The 19,680-nt window shown below is 40.4% G+C and overlaps 1 protein-coding gene across 2 annotated transcripts in view; it reads right to left on the reverse strand.

The window, feature by feature from the left end:
• LOC149143584 (uncharacterized) overlaps nucleotides 1-19,680 on the reverse strand; it is a 282,472-nt gene that overhangs the window by 130,894 nt on the left and 131,898 nt on the right. Inside the window, exons 3-4 of one of the 2 annotated variants that reach the window (XM_089449002.1) lie at nucleotides 5,456-5,518; nucleotides 4,973-5,101 (exon numbers count right to left, since the gene is read on the reverse strand). In XM_089449002.1, coding sequence (XP_089305128.1) covers nucleotides 4,973-5,101; nucleotides 5,456-5,518 — 192 coding nt within the window. Of the gene's footprint in view, nucleotides 1-4,972; nucleotides 5,102-5,455; nucleotides 5,522-19,680 lie in introns of both variants that reach the window. The other variant, XM_089449000.1, reaches the window with a different exon arrangement.

The raw sequence follows: 19,680 nt of genomic DNA on the forward strand, positions 1-19,680 counted from the left end.
GCTTGTCTTCAGCAGGAAAGAGTGTTGAGGACCCCATAGTTCTTTTAGGATAGCCTTGCCAATCTTCTCTTCAATGATTGCTCTTACTCTTGCTCGGGCTTTGTCTTCACCTCAGCTTTGATACCATGTTAAGTTATGGTATGTTCTATGCTTATAACAGTTTACTTCTTTTTCTTATTATATTCCATAGATTAGCAATCACATGTACATAAAGTAAAGTGCAGATAGAACATTAAACGATCGACAGAAAACAAGCCAAGACAAGAGACACAAGATGTAGCGGCTAGCCAGGGACAAACCCCACAATGTGTGGGGAAACCCTTTGATCAAATCTTCTTTTATCTTCAATAATTCAACAAAGAGAAATAGTACAATAAATCTGATTCATATCAGCAGTAGCAAACCCTAGATCAGTACCATCAGTATTAGCAGTTTCATTATCAAACTAGGGCGGACCATATCTCACAAACCGACAGTCGGATTGACTTCATTCCACCACCAAAAGTTTCGGCTTCCAGAGGAGGTTCAGATGAACCTATAGCGCAGTTCAGATGAGGAGATCTTCTAGGCCACGCAAGTCAATCTTTACTTCTGCAGTTGCAACTTCAGTTTCAGCAGTTTCCGGCTTCAAACTAGGGCAGTCGATATCTTGCAAACCGTTCATCGGATTGACTTCATTCCACCACCAAAAGTTGCGGCTTTCAAAGGAGGTTCAGATGAACCTACAGCGCAGTTCCAAAGAGAAGATCTTCTAGGCCACGCAAGTCAATCTTTACTTCTACAGTTGCAGCTTCAAATTCAACAGCTTCCGGCTTCACATGTGAGAGAGAGAGAGACCCATTTCAGCGCAGTAGAGAAGAGACTCATATCTGCGCAGTAGAGAGAGAGAGAGATGTGATGAGATGAGTGAGTCTAAATGAGGAAAAGTCCTCTTATATTTATACACAACGTTGGTGGGTGAATAGATGCGACTGTTGGGCTTCTGAGCCTACATGAGTTGTAGGTCGGCTTGATAATAATTCCATAATCAAAATAAATTCATATCTCCGTGAATACTTATCGGAATTGGATGATCTTTATATCAATCCTATACCTCTCGACGAGAGGAATCTAATAAAAATATTATTAGCCATGAATAAGATGACCCACATGAAGTTTTGCCCTGGTTGCCAATTTTAACATTAAGAGCAATTTACTTCAATTTTTCTTATTAGCCCAATATCAATTTCCAGATTAGAAATCACATTAACATGATAATAAATGCAGATAGAACATAAATAAAAAGCAGAAGACAAGCCAAGACAAGAGGACACAATATTTGGCGGACGCCAAGGAAAAACCCCAATGAGGGGAAGCCCTTTGATCAAGACTTCTTATTATTCTTCAAAAGTTCAGCACAGAGAGAGAGAGAGTACAATATATAAAATTCACTTGCCCAAACACAGTCAAATTTGTCCAGTCAAACTGCACTCAATAGGATGCCCTAACTAGAAAGTCAACGTTGGTCAAATTATCAGAAGTACTCCAAATCAGCTTAGTCAAACCTAGTCAATTCGGCCTCCAAGAACAGTCTGAATCAGCGCAAACTTGGTCAATGCAGAGTCAAACCTGTGGTCAACTTTGGTCAAACAGCCCAGAAAACCTTGAAATTTGTGCCAAGAAATGAGGCCTAGCCAAACAGAATATCTCCCAAGAAAAATGCAGTCAAACAAGGTCAATTGCTACCCAGTCAATGCTAGTCAAACTTGTTGCAACTTGGTCAATGCAGAAAACAGAAACTTACAGTCAGCCCTTCACACATGTGGAGAGAAGATGCCTAAAAATTCATACGACCCAATCAGATGAGGAGAGAGAGATATGTGAGTGATGATGAGTGTCCAAATGAGGTAGATGCTCCTATTTATATGCAACATTGAGGATGAAAAGGCATGATTTTTGGGCTTTTGAGCCTACATTAGATTGTTGGTCAGCCTTGACAATTTGTCCAAAAGAAATAAATTCATAATTCCATTTGTACATGTCAGAATAAGGTGATCTTTAGATCAATCCTACACCTCGCGGAAAGAGGAATCCAATAAAAATATCATATCCATCATATGAGTTGTCCAAGGTGGAGTTCTGCCCTAGTTGCCAAATTTAACAGTTTTGCCCTGGCATAGTGCCCATATCTTGTGTCTCTTGTTTTGTGATCTTCATACACACATAATATGGTAATTGCTTGATGAAAGATAAAGAGAATAAAGAAGTAAAATAAACCAACACACTCACAAGTAATTATCAAGAAAAGAGAATCAAACCCTAACATAACTACTTTGATTTTCCAACAATACTTGCCATTGAGGCAAGCCCAGGTGCACCTCTTCCACATTATTTCACTATTGCTCCTATATCATAATAAAATGGCTCAGCTAGTATGCTATTTCTGGACTTTTTGTGTGTGTCCACCGAAAGTTTGAATTTTATGGTGTTGTCTTTATTGTTTGTTTTGCATATCACTGGTTTTCCTAGTTTGGAACATTACATGTGTCAAGCGTTAGCTCAAGAGGCTCCATCAAGGTACGTGCCTCCTGGTTCAAAGAAACTTAGAATCACATTGTTGACTAAGACAAAATAGGTGGATAAAATGCTTCAACATAGGAAATCAACATGGCCAACATCTAGGGTTTTTATTGCCTCTGACGGATGGACAGGATGCAGCGCGCCATCCACTCATCAACTTCATGGTGTCTTCCTTGAATGGACCAATTTTCTTGAAAGCAGTGGATGCTCTGGGAAAATAAAAGGATGCACAATATATGGGTGAGTTGTTCATAAAATTCATTGAACGTGTAGCTGTTGAATCTTGTGTGCAAATCATTACAAACAATGCACCAGTTTGCAAGGTTGTTGCCATGATTGTGGAAGCTAAATATCCACAAATATTTTGGACACCTTGCATTGTCCATTCCTTGAATTTAACACTTAAATCTATTGCTTCTAATATGACATGGATTGGAAATCTTATTGAAGATGCACGGCATATCCGCAACTTTGTACAAAATCATATCAATGCCCTCGCAAACTACAAAGAATACACACATCTATCATTGTTTAAGATTGCAAATACAATTTGCCTCTACATTCATCATGCTAAAGAGGATGAGGGAGGTCAAGGCCACTCTTGGGGCCATGGTCATTACAGAGTTTTGGTCTTTCTGGAAAAAGACAAATCAAGCAGCCTCAACAAGCGTGAAGGACAGAGTGTTAGAAGATGCTTGGTGGGAGAGGGTAGATCTTACTATTAAAATCATGGACCATGTCATTGCTTCGTTACAATTTGTAGATACCGACCAACCCATCGTAGGAGAGGTTTATGAGGGATGAGATTCCATGATTGAGTACGTGAGGACCATTATTTTTCAAAATGAGTGCCTTGAGTATGAGACATCAGTGGAGGCCTTCCTCACCACCATACAAGATATTCTTGTTAGCGGGTGGAACAAGAAGTGCACACCTTTGCATTGCTTGGCTCACTCACTAAATCCAAAAATACTACAACCATGAGTAGCTCAATGGTGGACCTTCACACAAATTCCCTCCTCATATGAATGGTGAGATTTCACATGGGAAGAAGGATGCATTGAGATAGATATTTCAGGATAGAGCATCCCTTCATGAGGTGGAAGACACCTTTGTAGAGTTTTCCACTGGCACTGGGCAATCGCAAGCTATGATGTGATTAGAGACAGGGGGCAAAGAAGCCCTATGCTTAGTGGGCAACTCATGGAACAACATGCCCTCCTCTACAACAGTTAGCCATGAGGGCTCCTCTCTCAAGTTACTTCATCCTCTTGTTGCAAGAGGAATTGGAGCATATATGGGAATCTGTATAGTTTGAAGAAGAGCGGGCTTGAGCAGTCCAAGGCAAAGACAATGGTGTATGTACATACCAACCTTCGTCTTATTTATAAGCAAAGGGAGTAGTGGTTGAAGGGAAAGACAAAAATGTGGGATATGGGTTTGGACAACAGCGTTGAGTTGGCATTGGCCAACTTGGATCTTAATGAGCCAGTGCTAGAGCCTGTCACTTATAATGATGGTGATACTCTTGAGTCTTGACGGGTCATCCTCCACACCAACAGATGCAGAGATTACATTGGATACAGAGGAGGTGGATGCAGAAGAGAGCAATGGTGGTAGTAATGCTGATTTTGATGTTGATGAGCCATAGCCTATAGCCTACAGGCAGCTGCCTATGAGTTTCTTCCATCTTGATTTACAGCTCTATTATCTACCCTGTTTTGTATTTGCTTTTTGCCATTCGCATTCCCACCTATAGTATCTGTGAATCAGTTATTTAGGAGTCCTGAGGACTCAGTATCTATGTAATACATTTTGATTTTGATGACTTAATGAGAAAACTGCTGTTTACGGTTTATTTCTTGTGTTTGTCAATTTATCGTCATTGATGTAGTAGTAAGTACTAGTTGTAAACTTGTACTATGGATGAAACATGAGTATATGCATAATGTATGATTGAATTTGTATCATCATGAGAATCTGTGTAATATGATGGATCTATATATATATTGTCCTCAGTGTCATGTTCCAGGGAGTTGTCTTGTCATGTGTCAGACACGTGTATTTTCATGGCCTCTGTGTCATGTGTGCCCATGTCAAGTGACTTAGCTGATCACATATAGATATTACAAGGAAGATGGCTATCAACTGCAACTTGTCTATCTGTATTTGGAGACATTTTTCAGTTGGAAAGACTTTTGCCTTAAAAAAGATGGAATTTTACTAAAATCTAAAAGCTGGTTATGTTATGAGCAAGATGGCTATCAACTGCAACTCGTATATCTGCATTTGGAGACATTTTTTAGTTGGAAAGGATTTTTCCTTAAAAAGGATAGGATTTTCTATAATTCAAAAGCTGGTTTAATTTTCTTTAAAAGGAAGAAATAATGACGAGTGTTACGGCAGAGAACACCTGTGCACACCGCCCTTTCATGTAGAACTTGCACAGAATCACAGGCTTGGATTTGGTGACTGGTGCCAACTTCAACCTTTTAACACCAGCTTCTTTGTCCTTTAGTGCCTGTTTCTTCCTTTTTGCAAGCTGCCAAAACCAAGAAAAATAATTTTGAGAAAAGTTTAGAATAAAACATATGCTAACTTTCCAAACCATCCCAGTTCACGATCTGGAAAAATAACAGAAACATGAAAGTGTCATAAAATCTATAAACAGGATGTAAATCTATCCCTGCAAAGCTTTCTTAATTTTCAAGAATAATAAAAATGTTATTTCTATTTTATTTATAATCTCACTAAAAGCATTCACAAAGTCCACTAAACATCCAGGCTGTAGGAGTTGTCAGATTCATTAGTAAAACTGCCAATATAAGTTCTCTGCAAGGATATTTTCGAAATATACAGACAAAGAATTTTGAAAATGCACAGATGAAGAATTTACCTTCCTCTTTGCTTTTCTTTCTGCTGTCAAAGGACCTCGCTTAGCCTTCTTATTCCCAGCTTCCTGCTGGGACATGTGCAAAAGCGTAAGAGCGAAACAGTCAGAATGCCATCAAGTATCTAGTTAACAGGGGGAAACAGAGATGTGCAAAAGCATAAGAACAAAATAGTCAGAATGCCATCAAGTATCTAGTTAACAGGGGGAAACAGAGATGGTCCTATCAAGCCTAATACCCTGAGCCTTGAAAACGATTTATTGTGCATTGGAAAAAAACCATGATAGAATGAATAAACACCACTCTGACATGAAACTTAAAAAAGCACGCACATAATCCAGTATTTAAAGAACAAAAAATGTCAAGATCCATGGACCAAAGTATGGGAATTATAGAACAAGGAAGTGATTGACAATCATTTCAGAATACAACTGGTATAATTAAACTATCTATTCCGTAGATGCATATGCCAGAATTCAAAATAAAATAAAAATATTACCGGTCACATAGAACTAACTTCTTCCATAAATACGTCTGGGAGAAACTACAAAGTTCAAACCCTCAGAGTTTTCTTCAAAATAACTAGTAAGAATGATCATGCCATGTGTTGGATGCAATTGAAAAGCTCAGACTCTGAGCATCAACTATGAGTCCAAAGAATATGTAATATCTAGAAGCCTTGTAAAAGAATTAGATGTACAGAACATGAAAATATAATGGAAAGCCTGAGGCACAATAAAGTAATCAACCATTGATAAATAAAAAATAGGACTGAGTACGTTAATGTAGTGGGAGGATCCCAAGACTGGTCCTCTCGAAGACTTTGATGATCCCAAACAAAGTCATCTTCGAGGGAGAAAGAAAACTGATTTTGACAATGCAAGCTAAATCATTCCATTGCTCCAGGAATGAATCTCAGCATACTGTAACCTCTCTGAAAAGTTAAAACACAAGCACCTATACAGACTGGAAAAACAGATGGATCTAAGATTGGAAGGTAAAAGCAGGGTGAGCAGGATGAACTTATAGAAACATATAGCTATTGATTGGACATGTTACAATAACATAGAGGTGATATTTGTTGATTTGGGGTAGCATCGGATGTGCTCTAGCTTCGAAACTTAGTGGAGAGGCTAAGGAACATGAGATCTCCAATACCCAGAAATGGTTTGGGCAGATTCTAAACAGTTTGAGAAATATTAAAATAATTAATATTTTTAATGGAGTCCCTAAGTCTAAACTTAGGGAAAATAAAATATTAATTTGTATTAATATAAAACTGTGTTAGAATGGTCCAAAAGTCATGGATCAAGCCAGAATTAATCTTAGCCTTTGATTAGGGACTTAATCTTGATTGTTGAATTGTCAACGAGAAAAGTATAAAAGGAGACTTGAGGGTCACTTGGAGAACACACTGAGTTGATCAAGATTTAGGGTAGGTTTTACTGAGGAAGTTGAAAGAGTGATCAGAGTTGCAACTGAGGGGCAGTGAATACAGAAGCAGAGAGGCAGAAATAGTACCAGGAGGATCAGTGCAGAAGTCAGGAGAGAGGGATGCAAAGCCAGCCAAAGGTTCATGCGGAGCCAGCCAGGGCTCACGCAAATGCAGCCAGGAGCTGCGCAGTGCCTCAAAGAGCCAGCGTGGGTGACGCAAAGGCTCTAAGAGCTGATGCAGGGCCTCCAGAGGCTGATGTGGGGCAAGCCAGGGTAACATTGGGCAGACGCTAGGCCAAAAAGGGCTGACACAGTCCCTAGAGGTTGACGCTAGGGCTTTCGTGGGACAGATTGGAGTTGGGAGCTGTCGGAGTGTTTATCTAGGGTTTCAGATGAAATATCTGCTTCCGAGTAGAGAGGTACTACTGTCGAGATTATTCTCTGTTGGGTGAGCCAGTTTTGGCACCCAGATTGTATTCAAAAACTGCATAATAATAAAACCCTCAGATAGTTCCATCGGTTTTTGCCACATTGGGTTTTTCCAGGGACATTGGTCCAAAAACAACGGTCTCACTTGTGTGCTTGTATTGTTTTCTTCAGTTGATGATCTGTAATCTGTTGAGCATGTACTTGTATTTATTTTCGGTATTTACATGGTAAATAACTTGTTAATTAATCAGAACAAGTAGGAAGAAATAAATCAAAAAATTACATGAAGGGTTTCTAATAGTTAGACTTAGAAATTACAACAATATTTACTTGTAAAAAATAGATTTAACCAAACCCTAACCCTAGCTACCATGAAATAAGGAAACAAAAGGAAAATTAAGGTTGATCGACAAACTAAGACTAGTGCAAGAGGACCTTGGATAGAGAGGGTGGAGGGCAATTCAGTTCACTTTAGAAACCTCAGCGACTTTCTTATATAGGAGATTTCCATTCAAGGTCAAAGGGTGCAAATCTAGTCCCTATAATGGATACTTGATAGCAATTTTTGCATACATAAACAAGAAACAAGAGTTCATAAATGATATTGCACTTTAATATGTCATATGATAAACCCTAGTTTCAACAATTTCATGCAAAATGGAAGAAAATAGCAATAAACTTACACCATTCAACCAAGTATCACTTCATCAATCCATAGCAATCCTTCTCCATGCAAAACATATCCTCTCCAAGACAACTTGCACTGTATCTATCCATTGCATCAAAAATAAAAAAAGGATTACTAGTGCACGCTCTTTCAAGAGAGATCAAAGGAGTGTGTGTGACAATGATCCGAGAGAATTTGACTCCCCTCTATTTATATGAGGGTAATCATGTCAAATTTATCTTAATTTACAATCAAAATCCCTAAAAGTTTTCTTTAACTTTTAAGTATCCGACAAGATTAGTAGGTCACAAGTCAATCGAAAAATAGCTTCACATAATGATAAAACATAATTAAAAGGCATATTTTCTCCAACATGATATCATCCTCACCTAATGAGCATCTCCATCTAGTAACGTGGAAAACATGGTCCAAGAGTGCTTTTCACTCCAAGACATCTCATCAAAGTGAAAGGGTGCATCTCCAAGCCACATATTGTCATCCAAAGCATCATCATCAAGAAGCCTTGCATCATCTCCCTAGGGTTTTCATAGGTGACATTGTAACCCTAGGGCATGACATCAACATCAAAAAGAGTTGTGCCATCCCTCCCAAAGTATCTCAAGTGATCACAAATCTCATTTGGGCTTTGGAACAAGGCAATGCCCATCAAGTAGGTATAAGGCCATCTTGGGGGCGTCACAGGTCCCCTAGGGCACATCATCTATCTTGCCAACAATATGACTTCTTGGCTTAGTGTTTCAGCATCTGGGGGTGTAGAAGGGACCATACATCCATGTGGAGGCTCCTAAAGGCAGAATGCTCATATTTGGGGGGTAATGTTGGGGTTGCAAGGTCACAAGCGCTCTGACTTTGGGTTGGGCGTCTTCTTTATGGTGTTGTAGAAGGGCCAAGTCATCCCTAAAGGGATATCGAACATTTGTGAGAAACCATCTAAAACACACCCTCAAGATCAAGTGAGATCAACATCATTAAGTAAAGAAACCATTAAAGTATCATAGTGGGCCATATTCAATGCTAGGGGCACAAAAATACTTCACAAGCCTTGCCTTCAAAATTCTTTCTAGCTAATGATTTGTAGGTAATTTATTACACTTGTGTTAGGGATGATTATACAATTAGCCCTATTAGGTGCTTCCAACGCCAAGGGGAAAGACAATTACCAGGAAGGCCCATCAATATATAGGCACATGCGATAAATGTATACATGGAATGGGAAAGACTTTATGGAAGATGACATTGCCTTGGTGCTAGATGAAAAAGGTCCAACATCTTAGAATGTAATGATGATAAGAGGGAGCAATCATGGAGGCCTGGGTTACCCCTTTCCTCGCCTGCTTTTACCACCCCTTTTTGTGCACCTTTTACTTCAATGAACTTTCTTTTGTTTCTTGCATAGCTTTGGTGACCAACTTGCTTAATGTCTGTTCAACACCCCTTAAATATGTAGCAGTTTATTGCTCCTCAGGTTTTGGACATTATAAGTTCCTTTAATTTAGAGAGAGCATGACATGCATTGGAACTGAGTGATGGCTAATGAGGGAGGTAGAGCTCAGGCTAGGCTTCTTCCCACATGATTATTATTGCTCCCAACCATCTTTTGCATTTTTCATTTTCTTCCATTTGTGGCTATATATGCTTTTATCTTCTTTCAACTACATCAACCTCTTAGGGTAAAGTTTAGGCTCTAACTCAAAGATGTGGATAAAGGGTGCCAGTACCAGTGGAAAATGACAAACCCAAAGAATGGAAGTTGATAGGACAGACGAAAAGTGACTAGTATGGATTACCTTAGGCACACTACATCAATCAAGGCCTCCTATTTGAGCCCCTCGTGAGCAATGAAAAGAAAAGGCCTTAGGGAAGATCACACTGGACTAGGGGCAAAAGATAACATCTCAAGTGAAGTGTGGGAACAAGGATAGAATCAAAAGCGATCCAACTCAACTTGTGATCCATCTCAGAATGCCCTTAACATTAAATGAAAGCACATGATTACATAAATGGTTAGTATACCTTCTAATAGATGAACCACCTTCCTTCAAGATGTATGCTAGATCAGAGAGAGCACTGACTGGAGGATATGTGGAGAGATATGAAGCAAATCTATCTATGGATCCTCATAGGGTTGTTGGTTGGCTGGCCGACCAAAGGGGGAGAAAATTTTTCTCCTAGGGGTTACCCACTTGGGTGGGTAACATTACCCTTATATGACCTTGTAAAGGTACTTAAGATGATGCCTTTATTTTCCTTGGAATAATTTAATTTTGAGCTTCAATATTTTATATACCTAAATGATATCTACATAATATATAATAATGCTCATATGGATATATATTTGAATGTCACCAACATTATATACCCTTAGATGACTTCCATAAATCCCATAACAAATCAAGTCCTTAAAAGTGAACTTTACGAGTACAATGCACTGCCAATAGATGATAATTTGTCTACATATAAAGTCAATGAGTTCAAACTCTAAGTTGGGCTACAAAGACTCTTAGGAGACAAAATTACATTTTGATATGATTCAATCTTGAAATTGCTTATAAGAGAAGAAACGGTATTGGAACTTAGGAAAGAGTGGATTTTCTCGCTCAATCCAAGTGGCTTTTAGCTATGCTTTGAAGATCTTCATTCTAGTGCCTTCATTTATACCTCTCCTTTTAAAGAAAGGTGTCTTGATTGATAACTCAAGACAAGTACTTGCTCCTCCTTTATCACCCTATATAGAAGATTTACAAACAAGATGGATTTATACTTGAAGAATAATAGACTAAGGCACTAATGTCTTCTCATTAATATGCTTTGAAACCATAGGAACAAGAACTCTTTCTATGTGTTTCAAGTCTAGAATTTGTTGATTTGGGTTCCAAACTTCACAGCTATAGAAGAGAGATGGTGTTATTAAGGAGTGAGAGACAGATTTTAGAACATTTGTCCTAAGGTAATAATGGAAGCATTATCTTTCCAAAGATGTAAGCCTTGCATAACCTTGCTCAATCTGGATTACGTTGTTGAAATCAATATAAATAGTGGACTTGAGAATACTACACCTAGATAAGTATAAGAAGTTACCACCCCTACTATTTTCCCTTTATATGTGAGAGCAGTGTTGGAAGCATCTTTGTTAAAATTGGCAACTAGGGCCAAACTCCATGTGGAACATCTTATTTATGGCAGCTAATATTTTTCTTGGATCCCTCTCATCGAGAGGTGTAGGATTGATCTAAAGATCATCTAATTCCGATAAAGTATTCATGGAGTTATGAATTTATTTGTGTTATAAGACAATTCGTCAAGGGCGGCCAGCAACTAAATAGCAACCACATGTGCTCAACGTTTTAGTATAAAAGGAGATGAGTTGAGAATCATTTCACATACTTCTCTCTTGATTTCTCTCCACTTGTCTTGGGTTTTAGTGGAAGAGAAATCTAGGAGTAGAAGCCCTAAACGCAATCCTAAGGAGGAAGCCCTAAACACGGTTTTAAAGTGGATGCCCTAGTCGCAGTCTTAAGGAGGATGATCTAGCTCTCAACACAGCTATGGAGGAGAGATCTAAACGTTGTCCTCAAGAGGCAATGACACCTAGCCACAGTCAAGGAAGGATCTATCTACGCTAATCTAAAGAAGACACACACGCAATCAAGGAGGGTTAGGTGCCCTAGGTAATAAGGGATGACACAGCAATCCTATATGTTGTCCTAACCTACCTGTTAGGGAGGCCGAGGAAATTCTAGACAGCGTGATTTGGATAAGACATAAGAAGGAGAACTTGCATTTTGGAGAGGAGATCTTATGTTCAGGCCGCAGGTTAGTAGGCACCTCAGCGAAGGAGAAAAGGCTAGGTCTGTAGCCTTTTCATGACTGTTTTGAGGGCTACACAACCAAGCAGGAGGGTTGAGTTGTGTAAGGGAGATATGGGCTACTTGTGACGAGTTTGAGGGGTGTCTTCTTGTGATCTAGGGAAGCGGTTGCTAAAGCAAGAGACCGAGGCCAGTTCTAAAGTAATCAGAGGGCTAGTTGGAGAGTCTTAGGGCTAGGAATTAGCCTTAAGGATAGCGTGTTGGAGCAGCAAGCTTAGAAGGGAAGACTGCAGTTGTAGGAGGCCTTAGGAGCTGATTGGAGAGGTCTAACAAGCACTGTTAAGAATGCCTAACCAATTTGTTGCAATCATATCAGACCTCAATACAGTGAGCTAAGGGATGTTGTCTATGACATCTCTTGTAGGTGTTGGAAACTAGATGAGGATCAGCTTGAGCCAGATTGTTGGGCAGACTGTGGGAGCCAAATTGGTGGTTGTACATAGTGGTATGGTACATGGGTATTTAGTGCAGCAAATTCATGGTGCTGCTATGGTATGGCAAAGCACAATGGGACAACCATGACATTGTGCAACAGTGGCACAATGGGACAGCCATGACATTGTGCAGCAGTGGCACAATGGGACAGCCATGACATTGTGCAGCAGTGGCACAACGAGACAGCCATGACATTGTGCAGTAATGGCACAATGGGACAGCCATGACATAGTGCAACAGTGGCACAACGAGACAGCCATGACATTGTGCAGCAGTGGCACAATGGGACAGCAAGCATGTGCAGCATGGTGCTGCACGATGAGGTGCAGCATGATGACGAGATGCAGCACAATGATAGGTGAAGGAGTCACCTTGGAGAATCAGTTGAAGCAGCATGTCTTCAACTAATCTCATGTATCATCTTGTTAGAGATGATCTATGCTCTTATCTAGATAAGTCAAAGTGTTGACTTCTGTTGTAAATGTACTATCTCTCTCTCTCTCTGTTGAACTATTGAAGAACATATAAGAAGAATTGATCAAGGGTTTCCCCACATTGGGGTTTGTCCCTGGCTAGCGCCACATCTTGTGTCCTCTTGTCATGGCTTGTCTTCAAGGATTTATGTTTATGTTTTAGCTGCAATTTACTTTAATGTTGATGTGATTGCTAATCTGGAAAAGATGTTGAGCTAACTGTGAAACTTTAAATAAATTGCTCTAAGCATAGAACATACCTAAACTTAACATGGTATCGGAGCTGAGGTGAAGACAATGCCCAAGCAAGAGTGAAATAGCAATCATTGAAGACAGTTGGGAAAGGACAAAAGGATCAGTGGATTCCTCATCCCTCTTCAAATTCACCGAGGGTGAAATCGAAGCAGAGAATATTATCAGAATGGCGCAGCAGAAGCTTCTGATGACCTACTTAAAAGATCACTATATTGGGAAGTCTGGATCTAAGGGTGAAAGGAAAGGCAGATGCCTTGGTTGTAATAAGTTCGGCCATTATGTGAAGGAGTGTCCGAAGTAGGGACACATCACTTGATGATGATAACAATCATTCTAGGGACATATTCAATGATCAGAAGAATGACAAGTAATGCAGGTCATCAAGGAAATGGCCGACTCTTTAGAGAAAGCAAGGAACCCTAGGTATGTTGATTCTAATAAGATAAAGAAGTGTTATCTTGTATTGGCCCTCTCCTTCAGATTCTTTGGGAATCTAGCTTATTGATTGTAGTGCTCCAAAGCACTTCAACGAGTAGAAGGGTGCTCTCTCTAATTTGGTAGAGATGGAAACAATCATGAGATTATACTTGGAGCCGATGCCACCTATCCCGGAAAGGGTGTAGGAAATAATACCCTTCACTTGAATGAGGGTAACTTGATTTATTTACAGAATCTCTTTTATGTACCTGATCGCAAGAAGAACCTGGTGTCCATTTCGGCAATGGAAGTCAAAGGTTTCAAGGTGGCATTCATCGATGGAAAGGTACGTGTTTGAAAATAAAATTTTCAAAAGATGCTTTTACTCATGGGTCCAGGGTTGGCAATCTGTATCAAGTTGTAGGATGGTCCATTGGGGACCATGTCAGTTGACACATCTCATCTATAGCACCAGAGGTCTATTTATTATAGGACCCTACACAATGTGAGTCAGATGGTGACTGGGATGTCTGAATTCAAGAAGAGCGTGAAGGTACATGTCTGAGATGTACCAAAGGAAAATCTTACAAGGGGACTATTCCCCTCATGTAGCAGGTCCACAGGTTTGGAACAACCCGAGGGGTTTGAGATTCATGATCGAGAATCTCATGTATGCAGGTGGAAGAAATCCCTTTATGGCTTGAAGCAAAACACCTCAGATGAAGTTGAGATTCACTAAGAGTGAAGCAGATCCAAACCTTTGCTTGAAGGTTGTGGATGATAGACCTCTCATACCGACACCTTCTAAGGACAACCTATTTCTAGCAGGTGCAGACCCTCTCATTTGCAGAAGTAAGAGGGAATTGGATTCTGGATGTGGAACGGTAAACTGCAAGCTTGTGACTACCTCGAGGATCTTAACTTTCAGAATTTATATGGTAGTGATGCCAGACCAGATTTGGGAAATGCCTCTGAGTCACATAAACTCATTCGCATTGATGTTCTTGGTGAATCTCCGTCTGAACATATGATTTGCAGTTAGTATGATGAGCTCATATATGGTTGAGCCTCACTGGATTGGTGCCAAGAATCTTCTGAGATATCTTTAGGGCACAATCTCTCATGGATTGAGATACACTGTTGGAAATGTGAAGCTGCATGATTATTTGAACGCTGACTGGGCAGGGAGTGGGGAGGATCGCAAGAGCACTTCTGATTGTTGGTTCTCTTTGGGTTTTGTTCGATATCCTGGATGAGCAGGAAGCAGAAGTTGGTTGCCATAAGCACCGCAAAGACCGAATACATAGCTACGAGTATGATCTCGTGTGAAGCTACCTGGTTGTGGAAGCTCTTCAGCGAGCCATTTGTACACGTGATGGATACCACCGGGATCCTCTGTGTCAACCAGAGGGGGATTTGATAGTTGAGGAATCCCATGTTCTATGATCGCTCCAAGCATATAGACATCAAATACTACCTTATCTAGGATATGGTATGTCGATGAGCAAGGAGACTCTGTCGCATTGAAACTGATGTACAAGTCGCAGACATTCTAACAAAGCCCCAAAGGAAAGGTCAAATTTGTGACTTTCCCGAACGACTTGGAGTCGTTGAGAGACCTTCTTATAAAGGTCCTGCATGATGCATACATTGAACTCTAGGAGGTCCAAAGGGCTTGGGGTACTGCTTGGAGCAACAAGCGACCATAGGACGACCCACCCTCCCCTAATGGTGCGCTATGTACAGGGTGAATGGCTCAGCCTTCCCATGTGATACCCCGAGGTGACTTAGGGACAAGATGAATGGTTCTCCTATTGAGGCATGCTACCCATGCAGTCTGGGACACATGGGAAGTACCTCTCATCTGACCAATGAGCAGGGAAATGAGGTTAGGGACCATAGTAGTACTATCGATGGACGCATCGTTGTATCTACCGTACTCCCTATGCTAGGAAGACCTCCATTGATCTAGGATCAATGAAACTAATATAGGATCAGTACGAGTGGTTTGACACACTCTCTTGTGATCACTGGGATCAATAAAACTGACTTCGGTTCAGGAGAGAATGGTATGAGATATTCTCGATCAATTCTTCTTCTTCATGGTTCAACAGAGCAGTGCAGGGCACTAATGGTAGAGATAGTACAGTCGAACATATGGATCAGCAGATGGAGTTCTCCCTAGTTGAGAGGGAGTGTTAAAATTTGCAACCAGGGCCAAACTCCATGTGGGTCATCTTATTTATGGAAGCTGATATTTTTCTTGGATCCCTCTCATCGAGAGGTGTAGGATTGATCGAAAGATCATCCAATTCCAATAAGTATTCATGGAGTTATGAATTTATTTGTGTTATAAGACAATTCGTCAAGGTCGGCCAGCAACTAAATAACACCCACATGTGCTCAACGTTTTAGTATAAAAGGAGATGACTTGAGAGTCATTTCACACACTTCTCTCTTGATTTCTCTCCACTTGTCTTGGGTTTTAGTGGAAGAGAAATCTAGGAGTAGAAGCCCTAAACGCAGTCCTAAGGAGGAAGCCCTAAACACAGTTCTAAAGTGGATGCCCTAGCCGCAGTCCTAAGGAGGATGATCTAGCTCTCAACGCAGCTATGGAGGAGAGATCTAAACACTGTCCTAAAGAGGCCATGACACCTAGCCGCAGTCAAGGAAGGATCTATCTACGCTAATCTAAAGAAGACTCACACACGCAGTCAAGGAGGGTTAGGTGCCCTAGGTAATAAGGGATGACACAACAATCCTATACGCTGTCCTAACCTGGTTGTTAGGGAGGCCGAGGAAATTTTGGACAACGTGATTTGGAGAAGACATAAGAAGGAGAACTCACATTTTGGAGAGGAGATCTTATGTTCAGGCCACAGGTTAGTAGGCACCTCAACGAAGGAGAAAAGGCTAGGTCTGTAGCCTTTTCATGACTGTTTTGAGGGCTACACAACCAAGCAGGAGGGTTGAGTTGTGTAAGGGAGATCTGGGCTACTTGTGACGAGTTTGAGGGTTGTCTTCCTGTGATCTAGGGCAGTGGCTGCTACAGCAAGAGACCGAGGCCTGTTCTGAAGTAATCAAAGGGCTAGTTGGAGAGTCTTGGGGCTAGGAATTAGCCTTAAGGACAACGTGTTGGAGCAGCAAGCTTAGAAGGGAAGACCGCAGTTGTAGGAGGCCTTAGGAGCTGATTGGAGGGGTCTAACAAGGACTGTTAGGAAGCCCTAACCAGTTTGTTGCAAACATATCAGACCTCAATACAGTGAGCTAAGGCATGTTGTCTATGACATCTCTTGTAGGTGTTGGATCCTAGATGAGGATCAGTTTGAACCAGATTGTTGGGCAGACTGTGGGAGCCAAATTGGTGGTTGTACATAGTGGTATGGTACATGGGTATTTAGTGCAACAAATTCATGGTGCTGCTATGGTATGGCAAAGCACAATGGGACAACCATGACATTGTGCAGCAGTGGACAAATGGGATAGCCATGACATTGTGCAGCAGTGGCACTGTTGGAAATAATACTGAGAGGGGGGTGAATCAGTATTATCAGATCTATAATTTTATTTCCCAAACAAATTTATATACGCTACTTCAGTGAAGTGAACTAGCGTGTACACGCGCCTGTACTTAAAGCAACTAGCTTATATGCAGAGAACTTTTGATTTAGACAATTTATCATGTATTGAGCTTAAACCAGTATATCAAAGATTTATTAGACAGTGCAGTAAAAGCAGAATAAAGCAACACACATGAACACCAAGATATAAGGTGGAAATCCAAAGTGGGTAAAAACCACCTGCTGTTGTCGTCTTTGTCTTCTTTTTAATAATAAGAAAATCTGTTTACATTCTTGTACTGGTGCAGACTCATATCAATACGCAAGCACCCACTTGCAGAAGGCTACAACCTTCTCTCGTTCTCTAGCTACTACTGAAAGGGAGCTACAACCCCCTAGCTCTTGTACTAGCTAATATGTTTACTAGTACGTAGGTACCAGCCTACAGAAAAACTCCACTCTTCCACCAAGGACCACGTTTCATGAATTTTCAGACTGGATACTCCTAGAACACAACACCACAACCTGAAGGCCGCGTTTCATCCAATTTTCATACTGGACCCATCAACAACATTGAAACTCAGAAAATCATAACTGCAATACAACCATCAAATACATCTGCATCAACCAATCACTGAAACCCAATCATCACTTTCTGAATCAACCACAACTAAATCAATCAATCACTTGACAACCCATCATCACTCAAGCAAATCACAATCAATCAATCTGATCATTTAGAACACTGTCACCTGAATACAGTCACTAGAACACAAAGCAAAACCCGAAACTCTGCAACAGCAAACAGAAACAAATGAATGTGTCGAACCAGCGTGTATACACACTTTTACCAAAGGGAACCAGCGTACAGATCTGCAAATTCAAATTTATGATGTATACGCTACTTTGATATGCTGAACCAGCGTGTATATGCTCTTTTACTAAAGCGAACCTACGTACAAATCTATAAATGATAACTTAAACATCACAACTATTCCAGACTTCAGTCATACCCAGATCATCACATTTACAGAATAAAACATGCGTCAGTATTCAGATCTAGACTGTTCAAGATCAAACCACATAATGATAATACTCTTAAGCCTTTATGATCCCGGTCCATCAACCTTCATCAGCCTTATAGGTGCATCCTTAGATCAGATCAAGCAAACCATCAGAAGCTCATTAACCTGCATATATGATTCAACACTTCATAAGATATTCAAATCCTTGCACAATGTTTGGCCTAATGATCTTCTCCTCCTTATATAGTTTTAGGCCTTTCTCAATACCATGGACCAAAACTACTTAGGACCAATACCTTGGACCAAATACCTCGGACCAATCAAATACCTTGGACCAAAAACTTTTGGTTTTCCAAGATATACGCGCTTTTCCTTCTGTGAAAGTGCGTGTGTACGTATACGCTCCTTTTGTTCAATAAACCTGCATGTATACGCAGCTTGGACAAGGTGAACCTGCGTATACCTCTCTTTCTTCATTCTTTGGAGTTTGATCTGTAATTCTTTTCTGTTAACCTGCTGCACTGTGATCTTTCATTTGAGTGAGTTGCCATCAAGGACAACACCTGTATCATAATGCCAACAATCTCCCCCTTTGGACTTGATGGCAACAACAACACCAAGTCACTCTCCCCCTTTGACATCAAGGGCAAAGGGTGGACCAAGATATTTTCTCCCTTTGACATACATTATGTTGTTCATGCTCCCCCTGAGTACATGTTGAATTCTCTGATTGAGCTCCCCTTTTGTACATGCTGAGATGCACTGAAACCGTCCATGCTCCCCCTGAGCACAAGCTGAGTCTGTAAAAAATATTTTCTAAAAGAATAACATGACTCTATAACTCAACTATGTGAGGATGACCTTCCTATCACCAATGACTCATACATACATCCATCTCCCAACCAAGTGGGGATATACCAAATTTGACTCATCCACCCAACCAAGTGGGGATATACCAATTGTTTATACATGACAGAAACAATAAATATTACATCATCCATCCCATGTAAAGTGGGGATACAAATTACATCATTTGTCCAAGAGGACTCATTCAAATGTATGAGAAGACATATCACACCCTAGACTTTTACATGACTTAAGCAACAAATGGTATAAATATCTGAAGCCATAGCTGGACTCAGCAACCATAATGCCAACAATGTTGAATGTACATGAAGGCTAATGCTCCCCCTGAACCTGTGCTACCTGTGCATTGTTAACAGGTCAATGATCAAGGCATCTTTGTCAGTCAGATAAAAAATTAATGAACAAAGCATATCGATAGACATTAATCATCAATATCAGTCAAAGCACCCATATCAGAGCCTGCCCCACTGTTTTTCTTGTCTGAAAAACATATACGCTCCTTGACCCACAGAAACCCGCATGTGTACGCGACTATACTCCATAAAACACGCGTATAATAACCTTTCTTTGAAAAAATGGATTTAACAACAGGATGATGCAGCGACTACTCCCAGCGTTTGTCTGAGATATTCAAATGTCTCTCTGGGCAGTGGTTTAGTAAATATATCAGCAACCTGTTCTTTGGAAGGAACATACTCCAATTTGACCTTTTGTTCAAGCACTTGTTCACGTAGAAAATGGTATTTGATGGGTATGTGCTTGGTCTTGAAGTGCATCACTG

This window comes from Pinus tabuliformis, chromosome X, assembly GCF_031772625.1.
Source record: "Pinus tabuliformis cultivar Carrire ecotype Pingquan chromosome X, CPIR1, whole genome shotgun sequence".
Classification (NCBI taxonomy): Eukaryota; Viridiplantae; Streptophyta; class Pinopsida; order Pinales; family Pinaceae; genus Pinus; species Pinus tabuliformis.